The sequence below is a fragment of the Oncorhynchus masou genome, chromosome 33 (genome assembly GCF_036934945.1).
Source record: "Oncorhynchus masou masou isolate Uvic2021 chromosome 33, UVic_Omas_1.1, whole genome shotgun sequence".
NCBI lineage: Eukaryota > Metazoa > Chordata > Actinopteri > Salmoniformes > Salmonidae > Oncorhynchus > Oncorhynchus masou.
Window position 1 is genome coordinate 21,947,036 of NC_088244.1, and position 23,892 is coordinate 21,970,927.

Here is a 23,892-nt window from a genome sequence, read left to right on the forward strand (position 1 = left end):
CTGCTGGAGTGGCGTAAAGCTCGCCGCCATTGGACTCTGGAGCAATGGAAAGGCGTTCTCTGGAGTGATGAATCAAGCTTCACCATATGGCAGTCTGACGAACAAATCTGGGTTTGGCGGATGCCAGGAGAACGCTACCTACCCTAATGCACAGTGCCAACTGTAATGTTTGGTGGAGGAGAAATAATGGTCTGGGGCTGTTTTTTCGCGCTAGGCCCCTTAGTTAGAGTGAAGGGAAATATTAATGCTACATCATACAATGACATTCCAGACGATTGTTGCAACAGTTTGGGGAAGGCCCTTCCCTGTTACGGCATGACAATGTCCCCGTGCACAAAGCGAGGTCCAGATCTCGGTGAGATCGGTGTGGAAGAACTTGAACGGCCTGCCAGTCGACTAACTTCCATTGCGGCTGAACATCCCCGCAGCAATGTTACACCATGTAGTGGAAAGCCTTTCCAGAAGAGTGGAAACTGTTATATGGGGGAGCAACGATGTGCAGATGTCCACATACTTTTGTTCATGTAGGGTGACATTTTCCTCAAACAAAACAACTCAGAACTGTGAACACAATGTAGTTACACTGATAGAAAAGACACTACAGAAGAACAAAATTAATGCCTTACCTTGGTTAGCTTATCGATCTGCCTCTCCAACTCTGGAATGCTGGCGTTGGCGGGGCTGTCAGTCTGTGGAAAGGACATTTGGTGAGTATAATACAGACATCCTCACCAACACATTGAGATTGACACAAACACACACACGCACTTCATTCAGTTTGGGCTCCTCCTTGGGTGTGCGGCGGCGGCTGCCCCTCTCCATGGGGCCGCCGCTCTCTTCCAGACTGAGGTTCTCCTCCTCTGCCACCCTGGCACTGCGCCTCCTCTCCTCTAGATAGAGCTCCTCCTCAGACCGCCCCGTACGCCGTGCTAGAGCTGCCTTCAGTCTGGGAGATCACACACATAAAGCCCCAGTGATATAACACTCTCCTTCCACAAACTAAAACAAATCTAAATTCAAGGAGCTGTGACTTGTCTTACTTGCGCAATTTCCCCTCGATGATCCACTTGTTCTTCCTGTAAGTAGCCCTGTTTTCTAGTGTGTTGTCAATTTCACTGCAATGCAAAACAATACAAACAGGGCTTACTTTAAATGTGGGATATCCTTTCCAGAAGGGGTTTCTTTTGACAAATTTTTGCTGTAAAATATATTTGCATCATACTTAGGATATGGTTGTTATTAACTCCTTAGTTTCTCTCTGTGTATTGTCATCCTGACCTTATGACAATGTTGCTACCGTTGAGCTCCTCCACCAGGAAGCCCAGGATGGCAGCCTTGGTGTCGGGGTTGAGGGTGAGGAAGGTCTTGGTCCGCAGCACGTTGCACACCTCCATGTCAAAGCCATGGGACTCCAGGAAGATCCTCAGGCCCTCAGACACTGTGCTGCGAGTCAGCTCCAGGTCCACCAGCTTCTCCCCTAGGATCTTCACCGACTGGAGGGAGAGAAAGAGGGGGATTTAAGAAATTGAACTAGGTAAATCTGATGAACTAGAGTTTACATGTAACATACAGCTAAATACATGTTTTAATTGGTAAACTATAGCTAACAGTAAAATGTCCACATGGAGACAGCGCTTTGTCAAACAAATATTCAGGAACACCTATCTCCATACAGTCAACAACACACACCTGGTAGTAGGGTGGCAGGCCTGGGTCGTGTAGTGCGGCCTCCACGAGCTTTATGAGCAGATCCTGGACCTCGCTTTGACTGTCTCCCAGGCCCAGGAGGCCCTCCTGCAGGGTGCTGAGGCTAGGCACATCAGTGGGGATGTGGAGGCCCAGCACCTTGCCATAGCTGTACAGGAACTCCACCACAGTCAGGCAGTGGGAGAAGGCCACACCAGAAAGAACCAAGCCAGGGATCCGAGACAGCTCCGGAAGGGGCTGGTGGTCTGTGAGACACATGTCCTCAGTGGGCTTCTTCAGCTCCTCCAGGATCATCTGCTGTCTCCTCCTCTCCTCCAGCCGTCTCTGGGCCTGGGCCCTCCTCTCCACCTGCTTCTTAGCTGCCAGGGCTGCCTGGGCCGCAGCCTCCGCTTCTGCCCGGGCCGCAGCCAGGGCCTTGGCCTTACTCCTGGCCCCCAGCACCCTTTTCCCCTTGGCCAACCTCTCCTGGTCAGTCTCCACAACCGGTGGCGGCACCTCAACCTTCTTCCTTGGGCCGCGCTTCTTGGGCTCAGGGGCGGGTGGCTGTGGTGGGGCCGGCTGTGAGGCCTCCTGGTTGGCTGGTTCAGCCTTCACCTCTTTGGTCTCCTTGTCCAGCTGAACAGAGGGTAAGAGGGGTTTGTTAAATAGAGTGTGGCCGATTATTGCTTTGGTTAACAACAAAAAAATATATAGAAATATGCCTTACCTTCGCTTGCTTTTTCTCCTGTCGGATCTTTTTATTCTTGTTATCCTCCTTTCTTTTCATCCTTGCCTAGAAGAGAGGAATGGAACCAGTTGACTTAAGTGTGTTGGAGACAACCTGGATACACCACCAACATGTAATGTTACAACATGTCTTCAGATTTTGATGCTTAGTATACCGTACCTTTCTCTTCATTTTCTTCTTGATTTTGACAAGTTTCTCCTTGTCCTCCTCAGTCAGACCATCTAAAATTAGATAAATTGGAGACTTCAAAATCCCCAACCTAATTGAAGCTTTTTGATGCAGACAGATTCTACAATATTACATGGCTGATTATTTTGTGCCATTGAATAAGTCTGTACAGGAGCATACTTCCCAACCAGCGAACACAGACTCATATTGCCGGGCTATGACCTCCACTCACCCTTGGCCTCTAGCCTCTTCAGCATTCTGGCGTCCACCTTGCTCAGCAGGTCCACCATCTTGGGTTTGGGCGGCCTCCCGGGCTTTCGGACTGGCCCACCCTTGGTACGACGAGCTCGGGGCCGGGGCATCTCTTTGTCAGGGTTTGGAGGTCGGCCACGTCGGCCTGTGATGGCCATGATCATGGAGGGTACCTCCTCATTGGCCAAGAGGCACCATTTCACTCCCTGGAAGAGATCATATGAAAAGGTTTATGGGAAATGTGTTTTATGATATTACACTGACAGTGTGCATCGAGTTATTACTGTCAGCAAATACAATAAATTCACACACACCTCAGTGGAGTCCCTCTCCTCGTAGAAGTCTCCTACGGGCATGCGGGGGCTGAAACTGAAGTGTTCCCTGGTCACAGCAGTGTCCTGGTGCCTGTTCAGATACTGAGGGAGAACAGGATCGTCGGTCAGTGGCATCAGAGCAGAGGAACATGGAAAAACAGGTCATAGGTCACCGAGTCATCCATCCACAGTATGCGCAAATGATGGGTTGATTATATGGGATCAAATGCAGCTACAGTTATGCCTGTATGCTAAAAACATGGCCTCTCCATGGTCTCTTAATTTAGATGGTCACAGTCAATCTCTCACCCAAAATAAGTGTCTGTCTGATGTGGTAAATGTCCTGAGGTAAAGAAAACCCATTGTATCAAGGGCTATTTATAGCTGCTGAAGTTCTCTCGTGTCTCACACAATAAATTGACAGTAAGATTATGTTGTGCCAAAATGGCTCCTGTGGTGAGGTTTTACTGTAACTCAGGGCCATTTACCTTGATGACTTCAGGAAACTGCTTCATCCTCCTCCCACAGGGGCTGTAGTACCAGGTCTCGCCCTTGAGTCGGTCCTCATTCTTCTTGACCCGGATCTCCCTCCTCCAGCTAAAGCACAGATCAATAGAAAGTCAGTTAAGAACCACATTCAACAGAGTAAAAGCAGCACATATTATCCATGCAGTGGGCCTAGAATAGAAGGATGAAACTGAGGGGTTTTGTATTTATGGGTGAACATAAACCTTCTGCACTTTCCACACACTAGAAGTATTTGGCACAGAGAAAGCCTAAGGGGGACTTCTCGCTCCATAAACTGTATAAATCAGAGTGTATATATCATTACCCGTGGAGCAGAGGGAAGTAGACCTGCTCCTCTGTTGCTATCCTCCTTCTAGGAGTGTCACCTGTACAAAGAACATAGATAGTTGAATCAGATCAGTACCAAATGACTCATCCATCAACAATGCCATTGGTTTAGAGTTTATAATCATTGGGTTATAACTATATCTAGTTGAAAAATATGTAACCATTTTTCAATAATTTCCAGTATTAAAGTAGTTTGCTCATTCATTACCCGCAGTGGAACTGTCGTCGCCGTCGTTGACGTTATTGTCATCATCATTGGGTTTAGTGTCAATGTCCATTTTTGCTATTTTGTGTGGCTTCGGCTCCAGAACACTTACTTTCTTGACTCTAACTTTCTTGGGTTTGATCACTGGTGGGGTCTCGCCACTGGTCAGACATGGTTTACCAATGGTAGTGACTGGTCCACTTTGACCAGGAAGTAGGCCTTCAGCAGAATGTTCAGGCTCTCCTGTGGCTGCTACTGGTTCAATCTTCTTCTTTCTCTTTCTAGGTGGTCCCTTTTCCTTGTTCTCTCCTACCTCAAGCTTCTTCCTCCTCTCTACCTTTGGAGTTTTAATAGCAGACTTCCGCTGGGCTTTCCCAGGGGCCTGCGGAACTGGAGAGTGACAACAGAAATTTCAGAAATCCTTGTTTGTACACTACCTTTTTCAAAATTAATTAGTTACACAGATAAAAAAGGGATAAAGAGAAGTTGTTTACCGGGAATGGAGGCTGCTTGAGTGCGTGGCTTCCTGGGTTTCCTTGGTGTTTTGGTCTTTTGGTCAGTCGTGGGCACGGCTGGGGCACCTAGGGGCAGGAGCGGGGCTCCAACCAGGCTTTCCACCAGGGCACTGAGTGCCGCTGTGTGCTTGCCTTTATCCATGATAACAGGTGGTGCCATGATGGTAGCAGCACTGGCCTTGGTGCTGGTGGTGCCAGTGGAGTCTGGTATATCCCAGACCTCCGCCTCACGGTCACCTTCAGACCGTGTCAAGAGTGCATAAGGTTAATGGTCAATGTGCAGCAACATCGAATTAACGGAGTTACTGTTTGTTGACAAAATATGTATTTCCATAGTTGGCTGTGATAATTTCCAAGACCTAACCCACAACTCTTTCTTGCAAAGTTCTAGATTCCCACACATCTTACTTAACAGGAGATTCTGACTCGTAAAAATCTAATTAAATACAAAAACATAGGTTGTCATACATCAACTATGGCAAGGATCTTACCTTTGTAGGCTGGGGTTGGTTTGGCAGGGCAAGTTGAGCTTGACTGAGAGATGTCATTCTGGGACAAGTCAACACTGGAGTCCTGCATCTGAGAGGTGTTGTTCAGAGAGGACTCCAGCATGGACTCCTTGGTGCTCAGGCAGCTGTCCATGGTCTCCTCTGCACGAGAAACGTTCTCTGTCTGGGTATCCCCCAGAGTCAATTCCCTAGAGTGCTCCACAGAGGAGAAGCTGCTATCCATTGTAGTGTCTCCAACATGTGATGTTTCCTCCACGTGAGTGCTGTCATCCATGCGAGCGCTGTAGTCAAATAGAGATTTGTTGCCATCTACGCGAGAGCTGTCGTCAAAGCGGGAAGTGTCATCATCCGTGTGAGAGGTATCGTCAAACAGAGAGTTATCACCATCTACGCGGGAGATGTCATCCAATCGAGATGTGTCATTCATGCGAGAGGTATCGTCAAGTCTAGAAGTTTCATCAAACCGAGAGGCATCGTCAAATGACGAGTTGTTACTGAGGTCATCTTCCTCAGTGAGGCTGAGGTCTTCCATATGGGTGCTGTCGAGGCGTATGGACTCCACCTGCAAGGACTCGTCAAAAGACTCATCAACTGTTATCTGTGTGACGGATGAGTTGTCATCCAGACTTCTCTTCTCCAGGGGAATGTCTGCATCTCTCATCGGGGTGGTGTCATTTTTCTCAGCACAAACTTGGTCCCCAGGGGAGTCCTCTTGGTTCTTGGGGTGCAGTGTCGTCCCAGGAATAACTGCGAGGGGTTTGATTGAGTGTTTTTCACATTGACGAGTCGGAGACCCTGCGGAATCAATCTTTGATGATGTTTTGACTCTGTCTGCTTCTACAGAGGGATTCTTCATGTTCCCCATGTACTTCATGTTCCCCATGCATCGCTCCTCTGGCTCTGGGGGAACCATCCGTTTAGGAGCTTGTGGAGGAGAAGGGGCGGATAGTGGAGGCGCAGAAGGTACCTCAAGAGGAGCAGTCATCACTGCAAGAGGCACAGACATCAAGGCAGGTGACTCAGACAATGGAGGATCTCTGGAGGTTTGGGATGTGAGAGGAGGAGGTCCAGACAAAGGTAGAGCTCTAGGGCCTTGGACTGTTAGAGGAGGCATAGACACCTCCTTTGGAAAGGAGGACACTACAGACACAGACACTGCGGGAGGGGCAGAAACTGCCAGGGGAAAAGTAGACACTGATTGAGAAAGTGAGGACACTGATATAGAAGGTGAACTGACTGCCGAATGAGGCCTGGACACTGCTGAGGGAGGTGCCATGACTGCCACCGAGGGAGTAGACACCGCTGGGGAAGGAGCAGATGCAGACATTGATGACGAAGTCCAAAACGTTTCTTGAGGTGCTCCAAATAAAGCAGGGGGAGAAGAAGTCAGCGGAGGTAGTCTGGATCCTTGGACCATCTGTTGAAGAGCGGGGATAGGCACAGACATGGAGTGCGGGAGAGCAGACACCATGGTAGAAGTCAAGACCACTGCAGGAGGTGTAGATGTAGTGTGAGCAGTCTGATGTGCCACAGACACTGGGGGACGAGCACTGACTGGAATGGGAGCAGACACAGATGGAGGTCGAGAGGATTTGTCCAGTAAAGGAGAAAGAGCAGATGGCTTAGGAGAAGGTGCAGACAATGAGGAGGGAGGTGATACGACTGATGGAAGTGTGGACACAGTCACTGGAAAAGGTCTTAGGCCTTGTAACATCAGAGGAGGCGACGACAGCCTGGGAGGAGGCCCGAGCACAGGGGGAGAAGGAGCAGGGGACACGGGAGGAGCTGAGTTTCGGGGAGGCGTAGAAGTAACGGAGGAAGATGAAACAACAGGAGGCCCTGAGGCACTCATATGAGCCATAGACACTGCAGGAGGTGCAGAGACCCTAGGAGGGGTTGCTGCCTTAGCTGAAGGAGGTGTGGAAACCACAGGGGGAGGCGCCGACATCGAGTGTGGAGGCTCAGGCAGCGCAGACTCCCTCGCTAAGGTAGTCATTTCATGGTGCTGGGCCATTGGCTGCTTGGAGCGCTGGCAGTAGTCACTGGTGGGCCCCATGGGAGGTCCAGGGGGCTTGGGAGGGTAGCTGTCGCTTTTAGGCAGCCGCTGGGCGACAGACGCCCTCTCCATCCCATTGTAGCCTTTATCCACATCCTTAAACGCTTCACTCATCCGCCCTAGGGAACACAAAACAGTCAGACCATTAGAAATGACAAGAACAAAACACAGCAGCGGCAAGACAATTCAAAGGAGGGAATCTGAAGAGCAGATGGAGCTTTTATAAAACACCTTGTCGACAATCTTATCCATGCCAGCGTTCCACTTCAGTGAGATGACAATAAATATATTGCCTGTATCAAGGGCCAGGAGTTTTTCACTATGTATTGTGGTGCACAATAAATTGAGGTGAGCGACACCCGACTACAGTGGTTGAGAATCAGGAAATATGTGAAGTGAGATTTACAACATGATTTCTCTCAGGAGATACAGGCCAGGGTCCAAACCAGGAAACAAGTAAGGTTCTCTGACATGGAGAGATAACTACAGTCAAACAGGAACAATGAATGACCTATAGATAAGCCTACATCTCGAACCACTGCAAGAGGTCACTTTCCTAAACTTTTTGGGACTTGTCCATACTGTAACCTGTGTTAGAAGGAATCCAGTTGACACATCCTTATTCCTTTCCACAAAAAAATGTCCTCTCATCAGAAAATGTCTCTTATCAAGCTGAGATGACAGAATATGCAAAAACAGTTTCAGTTCTGTCATGGAACCAGTTGACAGTGTTGACATAAAAAAAATATGCTTAGTGAATTCAATTACTGACAGCTGAGACACTGATTAGTAAATTAGCAGATAAGGCCTAATTGAAAGAGTTGAGTCTTGCTTTGAAAAAATTGCTTTGAAACAGGAATTTCAAACACTTGTGATACATGGCGCTGTTTCTACAGATACTGTATTTAGCGACCACAGAAATATGAAAATGAAACACTTCTTCCGTGCTATAAAATAGAAGGGGTTAGGTTACTCAGAAGACTTGAAACCTGTGTAAATATGTGCATCTCACCTTGCATGACAGCTGGCATCGCTACAGAACCACCATGGGGACTCCTCTCCCTGGTCTGGCTCTGGGGCGATCCACTATCCGCCATTGTCGAGGGTGACATCATGGGGACAGAAGACACCGCCATGGGGAGGGGGCTGCCTGTGCCCCCCCGGCCCATCTGGTGGTGCTGGGGGCTTCCCCGCGGAGGGGTGAAATTCTGGGAGGTAGGGGGCATCATCTGAGCCTGAGGTTGTGGAGCGGGAAGAGGTGGGTGCTGGGGCTGGTGCTGGTAGTAGGGAATCCCGTTGGACACCATGCTGTAGTGCTGAGGTTGCTGCTGCTGCTGGTGGTGGTGTTGCTGTGTCTGTTGGTGAGGGGGTGGCTGTGGAGGCTGCTGCTGGTGATGCTGTGAGGGCGCAATCCCAGGGTGCACCTGGCTCTGGTAGGCCCCGTACACGCTGTGCGAGTTATACCCCATTGCCATGGCTGTGCTGCTCTGCTGTTGCCCCGGGTTAACCCTGTTCCAGTACTGGCCCCCTGTAAGATTCATGTTTGGGGGTGGCACCACGGGGGGCTGACGGGACCCAGGCATGCCCCCGTTCAGTTGGTACTGTCCGTGACCCTGGAAATGCTGCTGGCTCTGTTGCTGCATCACCCCAGTGGGAGGCTGCTTCTGGTGCATGCCATGCCCAGGAGACAAGCTCATGGCTGGGCTGTATTGTGGCTGTCCTCCCCACAGGTAGTCGTAGCCCATGCTACTCTGGTGGTGGTGGTTGCTCATATGAGGGTATGGGGCTGTTGAAGGTTGGGAGCCAGACACACTGGACCCAATAACAGTAGTGCTGCCATTCACATTCATTTCGCCGTTCATATCTGCAAATGTGGTCAGGGACAAGAGTAAGAGAAGACGGGTCAGATAATTCATTTTTCAGTGTGTTCAATTCACACATCATGCATCCTGCACAATCATAAATTCTCTAGAAAATTTGAGGTGTGAGGTTACATTAATTAATTGCTTATGCACCAAAAACCTTCTCTAGAGTTAGATACAATCTCTTGCTCATTATAAGGTGTGAAAAGACTGGGGCAGAGCGATATTCATTTAAATCAGTTATTTATATACACTTAAATATATAAAAACGCAACATGAAATAATTTAAACATTTTTACTGGGTTACAGTTTATAGGAAATCACTCAATTGACAAATTTATTAGGCCCTAATCTGTGGATTTCACATGACTGGGCAGGGGTGCAGTCATGGGTGGGCGTGGTCCCACCCACTCAGGAGCCAGGCCCAGCCAATCAGAGTTGCTTTTTTGTAGGGAAAAACTTTTTTTACAGACAGAAATACGCCTCAGTTTCATCAGCTGTCCGTCCGGTGGGCTGGTCTCAGAACTCCTGCAGGTAAAGAAGCCAGATGATGAGGTCCTAGGCTGGTGTAGTTACACATGGTCTGCGGTTGTGAGGCCAGTTGGACATACTGCCAAATTCTCTAAAATGACGTTGGAGGCGGCTTATGGTAGAGAAATTAACATTATATAACATCTTGCAACAGCTCTGGTGGACATTCCTGCAGTCAGCATGCCAATTGCTGGCTCCCTCAAAACTTCAGACATCTATCGCATTGTGTTTTGTTACAAAACTGCACATTTTCGAATGGCCTTTTATTGTCCCCAGCACAAGGTGCACCTGTGCAATGAACACACTGTTTAACCAGATTCTTGATATGCCACACCTGGCAGGTAGATTGATTATATTGGAAAAGGAGAAATGCTGCCTAACAGACATGTAAACAAAAATAGTGCACAACATTTGAGAGAAATACGATTTTAGTGTGTATGGAACATATCTGGGATATTTTATTACAGCTCATGAAACATGGGACCAACACTTTACATAGTGTTTATATTTTTGTTCACCATAGAAATAGAGGCAGAGTAACCACAGAAAATTGGGTCTGTACTCACTCTTCTCCTGCTGAGGGAAACTCATGGAGGACCCATTGGTATAGACAGAATCCCCTGAGGAGAGTTTCAGTCCTGAGTTAACAGACACAGAGGAGTGGGTGCCATAGTTGAAATGGTTGTTCGCCTCCATCTGAAAAACAGGTAGCAAAGACAACAAGTCATGAAGAAAAACAATAAATAAACCAGGAAAAAGTATTTGACCCTGCACATCAAAAAAATAAAAAAAATAAAAAAATAAAAAATAAATCTTCTATCTAAATCCATACACAAACATGCATTGTTACAACTGCAGGCGTTGGCAAGCCTGAAGATGGCTATGAATGATGACACGTTGAGGACGACACCACAAACGTTGCACTCCCACAACATGTCGCAGTTAGAGCAGCAGATGGGATGCTCTCGCCAGCACACTCATGGACAATGAACGCCACGTTAAAGCACAGCGAACCCGTTTTGACAGCGGGGGAACGACAATATTTTGGTCTGCGAGACATGTTTTCAAGAAATCTAGCTATACATTGAAAAAGGTATATCGTGGTTTTCAACAAGTAGCTACATATTGCACAGAACGTCTGCCTGTTCGTAAACCCAACGTTTAACTGCGTTTGTCAACATCCATCCCACGACAAACGCATAATATTAGCATGAAGAGCTAACAAACACTAGCTAGCTGAAAACATTGGTTTCATTAAGCTATGCTAGCTCGATAGTTCACCACAAATCTTGGAAATGTCACAAATATATATTTAATTGCAATTTGAAAACAGGCAACTTCCGTCGTTAATCATATATTAGCTAATTTCTAACGACATAAAATTAGATTCGGTTGTCATTGCTTACTAGCAAGGCGTTCTGCTACACGTGACCATGCGCTGTTGCTGATATCGCCCCTCTGCATAGACCTGAATCTCTCATCCAATACTCAACTTGTCAGCAAACTAGCTATAGCAGTCTTTCATGATAGCGTGTAATGGTTACACTAGCTCGATATTTAACTTGTCCAGTTGAAGTTGATGAGTTATCTAGAAAACAAACCATACCGCTATTCAGTTTATTAAAACTCAACGAAAACAAAAAGGGCTCCACGTTAGTGCTTGTAGTGGAATTGAAGAAGAAGCGGCACGAGCGGAATCATAAACATGTTTCGTTTTGTTATAGTTCATATATTGACTAGTTAGCTAAATTAGCTTTCATTCAAAACTCGCCACCAGATGGTTAACGTGATATCCAACTAACGGTAGGCCTACTGTAAGCGATCAAACGTTATCTAGTTAGCAATACGGCGCTAGGTTAGCATCTGACTTGATATCCTTCTGACGTTACTGTACACTGCATCAAAAACAATCATCCAATGAGTTCGTTAGTGAGATGTAACTACATTTAACACCATCGGGCGATTGTAGAATTTGCTGATCGTTTCAACATATCATTTGACACCTCTAGGCCCTTATTAGATCATGCTAAATTCAAGGTTATTGACAATAGCGTCACTAGTAATCAACAACAGACATTAGCTACAACGCTGAGTAAAACTAGTTATTAATAGTCACAGCGGGTCTGTGCTCATAACCATTTGTGATGATAACTAAAACATATAGAGTAATAACATCAGTCGTCTTGGAGTATCGTTTTTGTTTACGTTCTTAAAACAGTGGCTGCTTCTCTTTTGTTAGCCACCAAGCTAATAAACGCACATTGTTTTCGCTGTATTCGCTTGAGATGGTGAGGCAGCATCATCCTCCCTCACACACTCAAAAGTTTGACATAGAATGTAATTAAAACTGACTAACCTTGTAATCCTTGGATTTCAAAGACACTGATGTCTTTGATCATCTGAGTGAACAAATATGGTTGAAGTAGGTACAGGCTATGTAAATAAAACAGGTACAGTATTCGCTAACCTCTGGGTTTCAAATGAGCAAACATGGCTGGTGTTTGAGCGCAGCCATGATCACAGAAGAGAAAGAAATCGAGCCGAAAGAGGAAGTGAATGGTTACGAGATGGCGGATAAATAAAGATAGTTCACTCAAGCCGTTTACCATTGAAAAATATGGTCAGTTCTTGTCTACTTAAAGGGGTGGGTCTCCCTTAGACACCAATGCAAAAGCAGCTGGGTCTGGCCTACTTAGTTCATTGACTTTAATTTAACCAGAAAATAACAGATATAGTGGGGTGTCTCGCTTCCTCTTTCGTCTCTGGAGTTTACACACTGGGAAAGCCTGTGAAGCTCTGGGTCCTAGCACCGGAATAGCACCATATTAGGAGAATTGTCATCTGATGTAGGCAATGACCTATGCAAACCCTGGATTGTAGATGCTGTGTATTGGCCATTAAAATACTTTATAGCCACCAGTCGGATATATTGGCAATCCCCAGAAGCAGCTGTTTTAAAAAGTATTAATGGAATTGTAGAGAACAAAATTAAGTATTTACGTATTTTTGTTATTGTAGTGGGACAGTAACATTAATCATCTAATAAAATATATACTTAAAGGAAAATGTTTTTATGTTTTGATCATTATTTTATGTTTAGCTCACATTATTTAAAATTATTAAGGTGTCTGTAATATAATAAAACGTGGCAAAAACGAATTCATGAATGAATTTTATATTACAGCCTGATTAATCAGACTAACCCTCATTCAGCTTAATCTGGATTATGTTTTTTAACATCTCATGTGCAGCTCACCTGCCGCAAAACCAATTGCCCTCTGGGACAAATAAAATGTAAATTGAAGAATGTCTCAATTATAGATACATCATGATATTAGTTTGTACCATTAGGGATATGGTCTCTCACATCACATGGATCTTGTGTTGAGGGCGTGCAAATTCAGCAGCTCTGCTACTTTGAAAAAACTCTTACACCGCCACAAATGTTAATCTATTCATTCCCCGTTTCATTGTTATAAAGTCTAACATTTCAAGGTAAAATGTTTTACTTAATTACATTTATGTTTTGATGTTGTAATTTTGTGGTATACTCTCTCCTACAATACATTTGGCAAATTCTCATATTAAAAACACAGATTCTATGAAAGGAATAAAACTACAGTGGGGCAAAAAAGTATTTAGTCAGCCACCAATTGTGCAAGTTCTCCCACTTAAAAATCTTGCTTGTTTGTAGGTGACCAAATACTTATTTTCCACCATAATTTGCAAATAAATTCATTAAAAATCCTACAATGTGATTTTCTGGATTTTTTTTCTTCTAATTTTGTCTGTCATAGTTGAAGTGTACCTATGATGAAAATAACAGGCTGCTCTCATCTTTTTAAGTGGGAGAACTTGCACAATTGGTGGCTGACGAAATACGTTTTTTTGCCCCACTGTACCTGCCTTCGAGGATTATATAAATTTGAGTGCAATACAATTCATGGGAAGATAACCATTTGCAGGTGTTTCTATTTATTCATTTCACTTAACATATTGTTAGCTGGTCTACTTTTGAACTCAACAGGCATTCTACACACCTTATCATTGTGCAAAACATCATTGACCTTTTATAAGGACTATCCCAATCCAGCAGCAAAAAAACTGCCCTTTAGGAGAAAATAAGTTACACAAGACTAAACATATTCTGTAGTCTTCAGATTGCCAGCTTCATTTCATGATAAAATGGGCACATTCAGGAAAAGCATAATAATAATATAAAACACTGTGTTGCTTTCCAAAGAGAAAAATAATATTTGTTCCCAAGAACAGGATGTTTGAACAGCTTCCTCATTAAGCCCTTTCATTGAACGGGGCCCCATGTTATCATCTTTATTGTCGAACCCTTTCAACATGATAACCCTTATTTTCTCGCAATTCGTAATAATTTTCTACAGCACAACTGCTTAATTATTCTAATTTAATACCGCAGACAAAGGATGGCTCAAGGACCCAATGGGATGTCCCCTGGAATCATTAAAGCGCAAATGGTGTCTGGTCAGAATGCAGCTACAGGAAGTGATGCTGAGTTGAGAGGGTGTCATTTAATTAATAAACAATAAAAAATACCCAGACAAATAAAATTGTATGTAGTGCCATGTACTACAATAACAATATTACATTATAGTAACAGAAACCACATTTCCCCCTTCACACTGGAATTGCACGCCGTAGGCGGTTTATTATATGGACCTGGTCTCGTTTTATTGTAATCAATTTGGCATATAATGATTGTACACAAACTCTATTGACATTGAATGGTTTTTGTACAAACATCATTCTTGGTGGCCATCTTTCAGCCTTTCCTCTTGTAGCAGGTGGTCATCCGCATCTCGGAAGTGATGTCAATCTCTATTATTTAATACAAAAGAAAATGTCCAACTTTCATACTGAAATAACAGATTATTTTGATAACCAATGATGCAATATATCCACAAAAACACTGATTAGACCAGGCTATGAAGCCTAGAAATAAGTGTAAGGGGCACTAGCACACACGCAAGCGCTAGTGTATTTATGGCTCCCTCTGGATCTGGGACGCAGCGCTAATAGCTTTATAGGGAAGGGTGGGTGATATTAAATTAAAGAAAACATGGAGCAGAATTATTATTTTGTACTTTTAACCCCCAATTTTATGATATCTGGGTAGTTCCAGTCTTTTCCCATTGCTGCAACTCCCGTATGGACTCAGGAGAGGTGAAGTTCGAGAGACATGCGTCCTCCGAAATACGACCCTGCCAAGATGCACTGTTTCTTGACACACTGCTCACTTAGCCCGGAAGCCAGCCGCACCAATATGTTGGAGGAAACAGGCAACCAAGTCAGCTTGCAGGTGCCCTGCCCATCACAAGGAGTCGCTAGAGCGTGATGGGACAAGGACATTCCGGCCGACCAAACCCTTACTGAACACAATGTTGGGCCAATGGTGCGCCGCCTCATGGGTCTCCCGGTCACGGATGGATCGAATCTGGGTCTGTAGTGACGCAGTGCCTTAGACTGCTGCGCCACTCGGGAGGCCACTAGGGAGGCCACACAGTGAGCAGCTGATCAGATGTCTGAAGGTTGAGAAACACCGCTTGATGCAGTATTCTTGGTAATGTATTTTGGTAAACAGTGATTAATGAAGTACAGTTTCCATGTCCTCCCATTTCCATTTGAAATGTATGAGAAGTCACACAACATTGAAAGCAGTGTCTTTTCAAAAACTTATTTGACATGAAACATGCATAGCCCGTCTTCAAACACTTGCACCATTGGAAACACGAGTCTTAGTTTCTTAGAACGATGTAGACAAAAATATATATTTTCCAGTGTAACTCAACATCATTTGAAGTGCTTAAGCCTGTGATAACATTACAGGTTTGACATACACACCAATAACTACACATTTACCTCATTTTCTTGACAGTGCAAGTTTAATTTGGTCAATACACAGGTTTACCATGTCATAACCCCCATCACCACACAAGACCCAGGAGTATTGTAATGTACTCTGCCACAACTCTAAACAGATGGAAAGATTCTTGAAGGTAAAAAAAAACAACAACCAGATGTTTGCCAAACCGAGCTTCAAGCCTCCTTTCATTTTGCCTTCATGTGATCTGCTTTTAGATAATATCAATATGGAATTAGTAAAAAATAAAACTTGGTAACATAAAATGTATATCCGAGAACAACATTAAGACAGAATTTCAGAACATTCAAATCTTATGAACATTGATAAGACTGTTTTAGCGATTTAACAGATGAGGAGGAAAGGGGAAACATGTAAGTTTAAAGGCTACGGTACTGAAACTTTGAACTGTTTCTCTGATCACTATCTATATGCCACAGGCGGCGGCTCAAAAGAGGGAACCAAACAGAAATTGATCAAAACATGAACGCTTACTCGCCGAGAGTGCAACACTGCAAATGGAAGTGGATCCGTACATAACCTGCTCGTCGAACATCTCATTACAAAATCATGGGCATTAATATGGAGTTGGTCCCCCCTTTGCAGCTATAACAGCCTCCACTCTTCTGGGAAGGCTTTCTACTAGATGCTGGAACATTGCTGTGGGGACTTGTTTCCATTCAGCCACAAGAGCATTAGTGAGGTCAGGCACTGATGCTGGGCGATTAGGCCTGGCTCGCAGTCGGCGTTCCAATTCATCCCAAAGGTGTTCGATTGGGTTGAGGTCAGGGCTCTGTGCAGGCCAGTCAAGTTCTTCTACACCGAGCTCGACAAACCATTTCTGTATGGACCTCACTTTGTGCACGGGGGCATTGTCATGCTGAAACAGGAAAGGGCCTTCCCCAAACTGTTGCCACAAAGTCGGAAGCACAGAATCGTCTAGAATGTCATTGTATGCTGTATCATTGAGATTTCCCTTCACTGGAAGTAAGGGGCCTAGCCCGAACCATGAAAAACAGCCCCAGACCATTATTCCTCCTCCACCAAACTTTACAGTTGGCACTATGCACTCAGGCAGGTAGCGTTCTCCTGGCATCCGCCAAACCCATATTCGTCCGTCGGACTGCCAGATGGTGAAGCGTGATTCATCACTCCAGAGAACACGTTTCCACTGCTCCAGAGTCCAATGGCGGCGAGCTTTACACCACTCCAGCCGACGCTTGGCATTGCGTATTGTGATCTTAGGCTTGTGTGCAGCTGCGCAGACCCTAGGAGGGGTTGCTGCCTTAGCTGAAGGAGGTGTGGAAACCACAGGGGGAGGCGCCGACATTGAGTGTGGAGGCTCAGGCAGCGCAGACTCCCTCGCTAAGGTTGTCATTTCATGGTGCTGGGCCATTGGCTGCTTGGAGTGCTGGCAGTAGTCACTGGTGGGCCCCATGGGAGGTCCAGGGGGCTTGGGTGGGTAGCTGTCGCTTTTAGGCAGCCGCTGGGCGACAGACGTCCTCTCCATCCCATTGTAGCCTTTTTCCACATCCTTAAACGCTTCACTCATCCGCCCTAGGGAACACAAAACACTGAGACCATTAGAAATGACAAGAACAAAACACAGCAGCGGCAAGACAATTCAAAGGAGGGAATCTGAAGAGCAGATGGAGCTTTTATAAAACACCTTGTCGACAATCTTATGCATGCCAGCGTTCCACTTCAGTGAGATGACAATAAATATATTGCCTGTATCAAGGGCCAGGGTTTTTCACTATGTATTGTGGTGCACACTAAATTGAGGTGAGCTACACCCGACTACAGTGGTTGAGAATCAGGAAATATGTGAGGTGAGATTTACAACATGATTTCTCTCAGGAAATACAGGCCAGGGTCCAAACCAGGAAACAAGTAAGGTTCTCTGACATGGAGAGATAACTACAGTCAAACAGGAACAATGAATGACCTATAGATAAGCCTACATCTCGAACCACTGCAAGAGGTGACTTTCCTAAACTTTTTGGGACTTGTCCATACTGTAACCTGTGTTAGAAGGAATCCAGTTGACACACCCTTATTCCTTTCCACAAAAAATGTCATCTCGTCAGAAAATTTCTCTTATCAAGCTGAGATGACAGAATATGCAAACACGGTTTCAGTTCTGTCATGGAAACAGTTTACAGTGTTGACATTAAAAACCTCTTAAGGATCGGCCCCTTTTTTTTCAATTTTTGCCTAAAATGACATACCCAAATCTAACTGCCTGAAGCTCAGGACCTGAAGAAAGGAAATGCATATTCTTAATACCATTTGAAAGGAGACACTTTAAAGTTTGTGGAAATGTGAAATGAATGTAGGAGAATATAACACATTAGAAAACCAACTTTTTTTTGTACCATCATCTGTGTAATGCAAGACAAAGGCCATCATTTATTATTCCAGCCCAGGCACATTTAGATTTTGGCCACTAGATGGCAGCAGTGTATGTGCAAAGCTTTAGACTGAGCCAATGAACCATTGCATTTCTGTTACATTTTGTGGCAAGACTGCCCAAATGTGCCTAATTGGTTTATTAATAACTTTAAGTTCATAACTGTGCACTCAAAAATAGCATGGTATTATTTCACTGTAATAGCTACTGTAAATTGGACAGTGCAGCTAGATTAACAAGAATGTAAGCTCTGCCAATATCAGATATGTCTATGTCCTGGGAAATGTTCTTGTTACTTACAACTTCATGCTAATCACATTAGCCTACGTCAGCTCAAAAGTCCCAAGGGGGACCCACCAATCCTGTAGAGGTTTTAAATCCGCTTAGCGATTTCAATTACTGACAGCTGAGACACTGATTAGTAAATTAGCAGATAAGGCCTAATTGAAAGAAAATTAAGTAATTGAAAAATGGCTTTGAAACAGGAAGTTCAAACTCTTGTGATACAGTATCTGTAGAAACAGCGCCATGTATCTAGCCACCACAGAAATATGAAAATGAAACACTTCTTCCGTGCTATAAAATAGAAGGGGTTAGGTTACTCAGAAGACTTGAAACCTGTGTAAATATGTGCATCTCACCTTGCATGACAGCTGGCATCGCTACAGAACCACCATGGGGACTCCTCTCCCTGGTCTGGCTCTGGGGCGATCCACTATCCGCCATTGTCGAGGGTGACATCATGGGGACAGAAGACACCGCCATGGGGAGGGGGCTGCCTGTGCCCCCCCGGCCCATCTGGTGGTGCTGGGGGCTTCCCCGCGGAGGGGTGAAATTCTGGGAGGTAGGGGGCATCATCTGAGCCTGAGGTTGTGGAGCGGGAAGAGGTGGGTGCTGGGGCTGGTGCTGGTAGTAGGGAATCCCGTTGGACACCATGCTGTAGTGCTGAGGTTGCTGCTGCTGCTGGTGGTGGTGTTGCTGTGTCTGTTGGTGAGGGGGTGGCTGTGGAGGCTGCTGCTGGTGATGCTGTGAGGGCGCAATCCCAGGGTGCACCTGGCTCTGGTAGGCCCCGTACACGCTGTGCGTGTTATACCCCATTGCCATGGCTGCGCTGCTCTGCTGTTGCCCCGGGTTAACCCTGTTCCAGTATTGGCCCCCTGTAAGAGTCATGTTTGGGGGTGGCACCATGGGAGGCTGACGGGACCCAGGCATGCCCCCGTTCAGTTGGTACTGTCCGTGACCCTGGAAATGCTGCTGGCTCTGTTGCTGCATCACCCCAGTGGGAGGCTGCTTCTGGTGCATGCCATGCCCAGGAGACAAGCTCATGGCTGGGCTGTATTGTGGCTGTCCTCCCCACAGGTAGTCGTAGCCCATGCTACTCTGGTGGTGGTGGTTGCTCATATGAGGGTATGGGGCTGTTGGAGATTGGGAGCCAGACACACTGGACCCAATTACAGTAGTGCTGCCATTCACATTCATTTCACCGTTCATATCTGCAAAGGTGGTCAGGGACAAGAGTAAGAGAAGACGGGTCAGATAATTCATTTTTCAGTGTGTTCAATTCACACATCATGCATCCTGCACAATCATAAATTCTCTAGAAAATTTGAGGTGTGAGGTTACATTAATTAATTGCTTATACACCAAAGACCTGCTCTGGAGTTAGATACAATATCTTGCTCATTATAAAAGGGGTGAAAAGACTGGGGCAGAGCGATATTAATTTAAATCAGTTATTGATATACACTGAACAACAATGTAAAACGCAACATGCAATAATTTAAACAATTTTACAGAGTTACAGTTCATAGGACATCAGTCAAATTCCTTAGGGCCTAATCTAGGGATTTCACATGACTGGGCAGAGGCGCAGTAATGGGTGGGCGTGGTCCCACCCACTCGTGAGCCAGGCCCAGCCAATCAGAGTTAGTTTTTCCCTACAAAAGGGCTTTTTTACAGACAGAAATATGCCTCAGGTTCATCAGCTGTCCGTCCGGTGGGCTGGTTTCAGAAATCCTGCAGGTAAAGAAGCCGGATGTCTAGGTCCTGGGCTGGCGTGGTTACACATGGTCTGCAGTTGTGAGGCCTGTTGGACATACTGCCAAATTCTCTAAAACGAAGTTGGAGGCAGCTTATGGTAGAGAAATGAACATTAAATTATCTTGCAACAGCTCTGGTGGCCATTCCTGCAGTCAGCATGCCAATTGCTGGCTCCCTCAAAACTTCAGACATCTGTCGCATTGTGTTTTGTTACAAAACTGCACATTTTCGAGTGGCCTTTTATTGTCCCCAGCACAAGGTGCACCTGTGCAATGAACACACTGTTTAACCGGCTTCTTGATATACCACACCTGGCAGGTGGATTGATTATATTGGAAAAGGAAAAATGCTGGCATGTAAACAAAAATAGTGCACAACATTTGAGAGAAATACGATTTTAGTGTGTATGGAACATATCTGGGATATTTTATTACAGCTCATGAAACAAGGGACTAACACTTTACATAGTGTTTATATTTTTGTTCACCATAGAAATAGAGGCAGAGTAACCACAGAAAATTGGGTCTGTACTCACTCTTCTCCTGCTGAGGGAAACTCATGGAGGACCCATTGGTATAGACAGAATCCCCTGAGGAGAGTTTCAGTCCTGAGTTAACAGACACAGAGGAGTGGGTGCCATAGTTGAAATGGTTGTTCGCCTCCATCTGAAAAACAGGTAGCAAAGACAACAAGTAATGAAGAAAAACAGTAAATATTTAAGGAAAAAATATTTGATCCTGAACATAAAATAAAATTCACAGAAATTCCCTGCAGCTGTCTCATGGTCTATTCTTACAAGCAGAATACACATGCAATGGATGGTTCCCATTAATAAAATACGTGAGCAGTATAAACTAAACAACAAATACTACGTGATTTTTTAAAAATAAATAAAATAACTAGCTTGAACCATACACTAAAATGAATTGGTTACAATGCAGGCGCTGGCAAGCCTGAAGATGGCTATGAATGATGACACGTTGAGGACGACACCACAAACGTTGCACTCCCACAACATGTCGCAGTTAGAGCAGCAGATGGGATGCTCTCGCCAGCACACTCATGGACAATGAACGCCACGTTAAAGCACAGCGAACCCGTTTTGACAGCGGGGGAACGACAATATTTTGGTCTGCGAGACATGTTTTCAAGAAATCTAGCTATACATTGAAAAAGGTATATCGTGGTTTTCAACAAGTAGCTACATATTGTACAGAACGTCTGCCTGTTCGTAAACCCAACGTTTAACTGCGTTTGTCAACATCCATCCCACGATAAACGCATAATATTAGCATTAAGAGCTAACTAACACTAGCTAGCTGAAAACATTGGTTTCATTAACCTATGCTAGCTCACTAGTTCACCACAAATCTTGGCCATATATAACAAAGTTATGGTAACTGCAATTAGAAAACAGACAACTTCAGTAGTTGTGAATTTATTAGCTAGCTACTTTCAAACAATATAAAATTAGCTTTGCTTGTACATCATGAGCATGGCCTTTTTTCTATTATAGAATATTGGATGACTGTGGATAGGTTAGGTTGTAGCAACCTCATGATGGATAAAGGGGAAATAAGAGTATCATGTCCTATCGTTGTGACATTGAATATAGGGAATGGAATATCTCAACAGCGACAGGATTATGCTACTACATGATACTCTTATTTGCCCAATACCCATCATGAGGTTGCTACAACCTCACCTATGAATTATAGTTTACACAGGTCGAGAGAAACATTTTGGACAGACAGTGACACATTCAACCACTTTGCACACTTTTGCCTGCATCTAGCTGATTGAGGGTGTAATCATGAGTCCATCAGTTACAAACGACAATTTATATTGGACAAATTCAGGTGTTTATCCCTGTGTCGTTCCATTTGCTTCCGTTTAAGAAACGTTTTTCAACAGAACCGGCGGAATGAATACACGCCTGATCATGTGTAAACACAGCCCACAGTAGCCACATTGTATTCCTATGCGCTCTCCTCCTCTCACCTTTTCCCTTCGCTTGTGGACTTCAATGAACAACACTTCAGCTGTACGTGACCAGGCAAAAAAACAACATTCCAAGCAAAACCGTAGTTAATCATTTATTAGCTCATTTCTAACGACAGAAAATTAGATTCGGTTGTCATTGCTTACTTGCAAGGCTTTCTGCTACACGTGACCATGTGCTGTTGCTGATATCGCCCCTCTGCATAGACCTGAATCTCTCATCCAATACTCAACTTGTCAGCAAACTAGCTATAGCAGTCTTTCATGATAGCGAGCTAATGTAACCATGACACGTTATTTAACTTGTCACATTGAAGTTGGTTGTTTGCTAGCTAAAATATCCCGCTATCCAGTTGCTTATCAAAACTGTCAATAATGAAAACAAAAAAGGGCTAAACGTGTTTGTGTAATTTAATTAAAAGGTGTCACGAGCAGTTGCATAGCTAAACATGTTTAGTTTTGTTATTGTCCATTTCTTGACGAGCTAGCTAAATTAGCTTTCATTCAAAACTCGCCACCCATGGTTAAATGGTTAAAATTATTTAAGTTGCTCATAGTTTCAACATATCATTCGACACCTCTAGGCCCTTATAAGATCATGCTAAATTAAAGGTTATTGACAATAATCAACAGAAGTTCACTACAACGCAGTGTAAAACTAATTTATAATACAGTTACAGCAGGTCTGTACTCTTTAAACTTTTGCGATGATAGCTAGTTAATGAAACACGTGGAGAGTAACACCATCAGTCGTCCTGGAGTATCGTTTAAGTTTCTGAACATTTTGAATGTGTCTTTTGTTAGCTAATATACGCACATTGTTTTCGCTTTATTCGCCTGAGTTATTGTGAGATCGCATCATCCTCCCTCACACACACATCACAAGTTTGACAGAAAATGTAATTGAAACGGACCAAACTTGTAATCCTTGGATTTCAAAGGCACTGATGTGAACAAATATGGTTGAAGTAGGTACAGGCTATGTAAATAAAACAAGTACAGTATTCGCTAACCTTTGGGTTTCAAATGAGAAAACATGGCTTGTGTTCGAGCGCAGCCATGATCACAGAAGATAAATACATCGAACCGACGGATAAATGAAGATAGTTCACTCAGGCCGTTTACTATTGAAAATAATGATCAGTTCCAGTCGACTTAACGGGGTGGGTCTCCCATAAACACCAATGCAATAGCAGTTGTGTCTGGTCTACTTAGTTCATTGACTGTCATTTGACAAAAAAATAAATAAAACATCGAGTGGGGCGGCAGGGTAGCCTAGTGGTTAGAGCGTTGGACCGAAAGGTTGCAAGTTCAAACCCCCGAGCTGACAAGGTACAAATCTGTCGTTCTGCCCCTGAACAGGCAGTTAACCCACTGTTCCTAGGCCGTCATTGAAAATAAGAGTTTGTTCTTAACTGACTTGCCTAGTAAAATAAAGGTAAAAAAAAATTGGGTTGTCTCGCTTCCTCTTCCGTCTCTGGAGTTGACACACTGCGGGCAGCATCGGAACAGTCCATATTAGGGGAATTGTCATCTGAAGTTGACAACGATACAAAACCTAGATTGCTGATACGATGTAAATCAAATCAAATTGTATTGCTCACATACAGGTTTTGCAGATGTTATTGTGGGTGTAGCGAAATGCTTGTGTTTCTAGCTCTAACAGTGTAGCAATATCTTACAAGTAATATCTAACAATTTCACAGCAATTCACACAATACACACAAATCTAAAGTATAGGAACAGATTTAAGAATATATAAATATTTGGATGAGCAATGTCAGAGCGGCATAGACTAAAATACAGTAGAATAGAATACAGTAAAAACATATAAGATGGGTAAT

General features: G+C 44.5%; 2 protein-coding genes across 5 annotated transcripts in view; both read right to left on the reverse strand.

The window, feature by feature from the left end:
* LOC135528008 (bromodomain adjacent to zinc finger domain protein 2A-like) overlaps nucleotides 1-12,454 on the reverse strand; it is a 28,213-nt gene extending 15,759 nt beyond the window's left edge. For both annotated transcript variants that reach the window (XM_064956759.1, XM_064956760.1), the window contains exons 1-17: nucleotides 12,058-12,454; nucleotides 10,268-10,397; nucleotides 8,321-9,172; nucleotides 5,235-7,427; nucleotides 4,723-4,980; nucleotides 4,232-4,618; nucleotides 4,001-4,061; nucleotides 3,657-3,765; nucleotides 3,169-3,270; nucleotides 2,835-3,060; nucleotides 2,594-2,655; nucleotides 2,414-2,479; nucleotides 1,690-2,322; nucleotides 1,279-1,493; nucleotides 1,041-1,115; nucleotides 769-946; nucleotides 627-689 (exon numbers count right to left, since the gene is read on the reverse strand). In XM_064956759.1, coding sequence (XP_064812831.1) covers nucleotides 627-689; nucleotides 769-946; nucleotides 1,041-1,115; nucleotides 1,279-1,493; nucleotides 1,690-2,322; nucleotides 2,414-2,479; nucleotides 2,594-2,655; nucleotides 2,835-3,060; nucleotides 3,169-3,270; nucleotides 3,657-3,765; nucleotides 4,001-4,061; nucleotides 4,232-4,618; nucleotides 4,723-4,980; nucleotides 5,235-7,427; nucleotides 8,321-9,172; nucleotides 10,268-10,397 — 5,610 coding nt within the window. In that variant the 5' untranslated portion in view covers nucleotides 12,058-12,454. The remainder of the gene's footprint in view (nucleotides 1-626; nucleotides 690-768; nucleotides 947-1,040; nucleotides 1,116-1,278; nucleotides 1,494-1,689; nucleotides 2,323-2,413; nucleotides 2,480-2,593; nucleotides 2,656-2,834; nucleotides 3,061-3,168; nucleotides 3,271-3,656; nucleotides 3,766-4,000; nucleotides 4,062-4,231; nucleotides 4,619-4,722; nucleotides 4,981-5,234; nucleotides 7,428-8,320; nucleotides 9,173-10,267; nucleotides 10,398-12,057) is intronic.
* A 3,140-nt stretch (nucleotides 12,455-15,594) lies between these two features.
* Nucleotides 15,595-23,538, reverse strand: LOC135528009 (ataxin-2 homolog). 3 transcript variants are annotated; one of them, XM_064956761.1, is made up of 4 exons: nucleotides 23,062-23,538; nucleotides 20,583-20,712; nucleotides 18,649-19,500; nucleotides 15,595-17,151 (listed from the first exon to the last, which is right to left on the reverse strand). In XM_064956761.1, the coding sequence occupies exons 2-4, from the start codon at nucleotides 20,710-20,712 to the stop codon at nucleotides 16,172-16,174; spliced, it is 1,962 nt and encodes a 653-aa protein (XP_064812833.1). In that variant the 5' UTR covers nucleotides 23,062-23,538; the 3' UTR covers nucleotides 15,595-16,171. The 3 variants fall into 3 exon arrangements, with proteins under 3 accessions (XP_064812833.1, XP_064812835.1, XP_064812834.1); XM_064956763.1 differs by lacking the exon at nucleotides 23,062-23,538 and adding an exon at nucleotides 22,196-22,962; XM_064956762.1 differs by lacking the exon at nucleotides 23,062-23,538 and adding an exon at nucleotides 20,963-21,010.
* Between the last annotated feature and the right edge of the window lie 354 nt (nucleotides 23,539-23,892).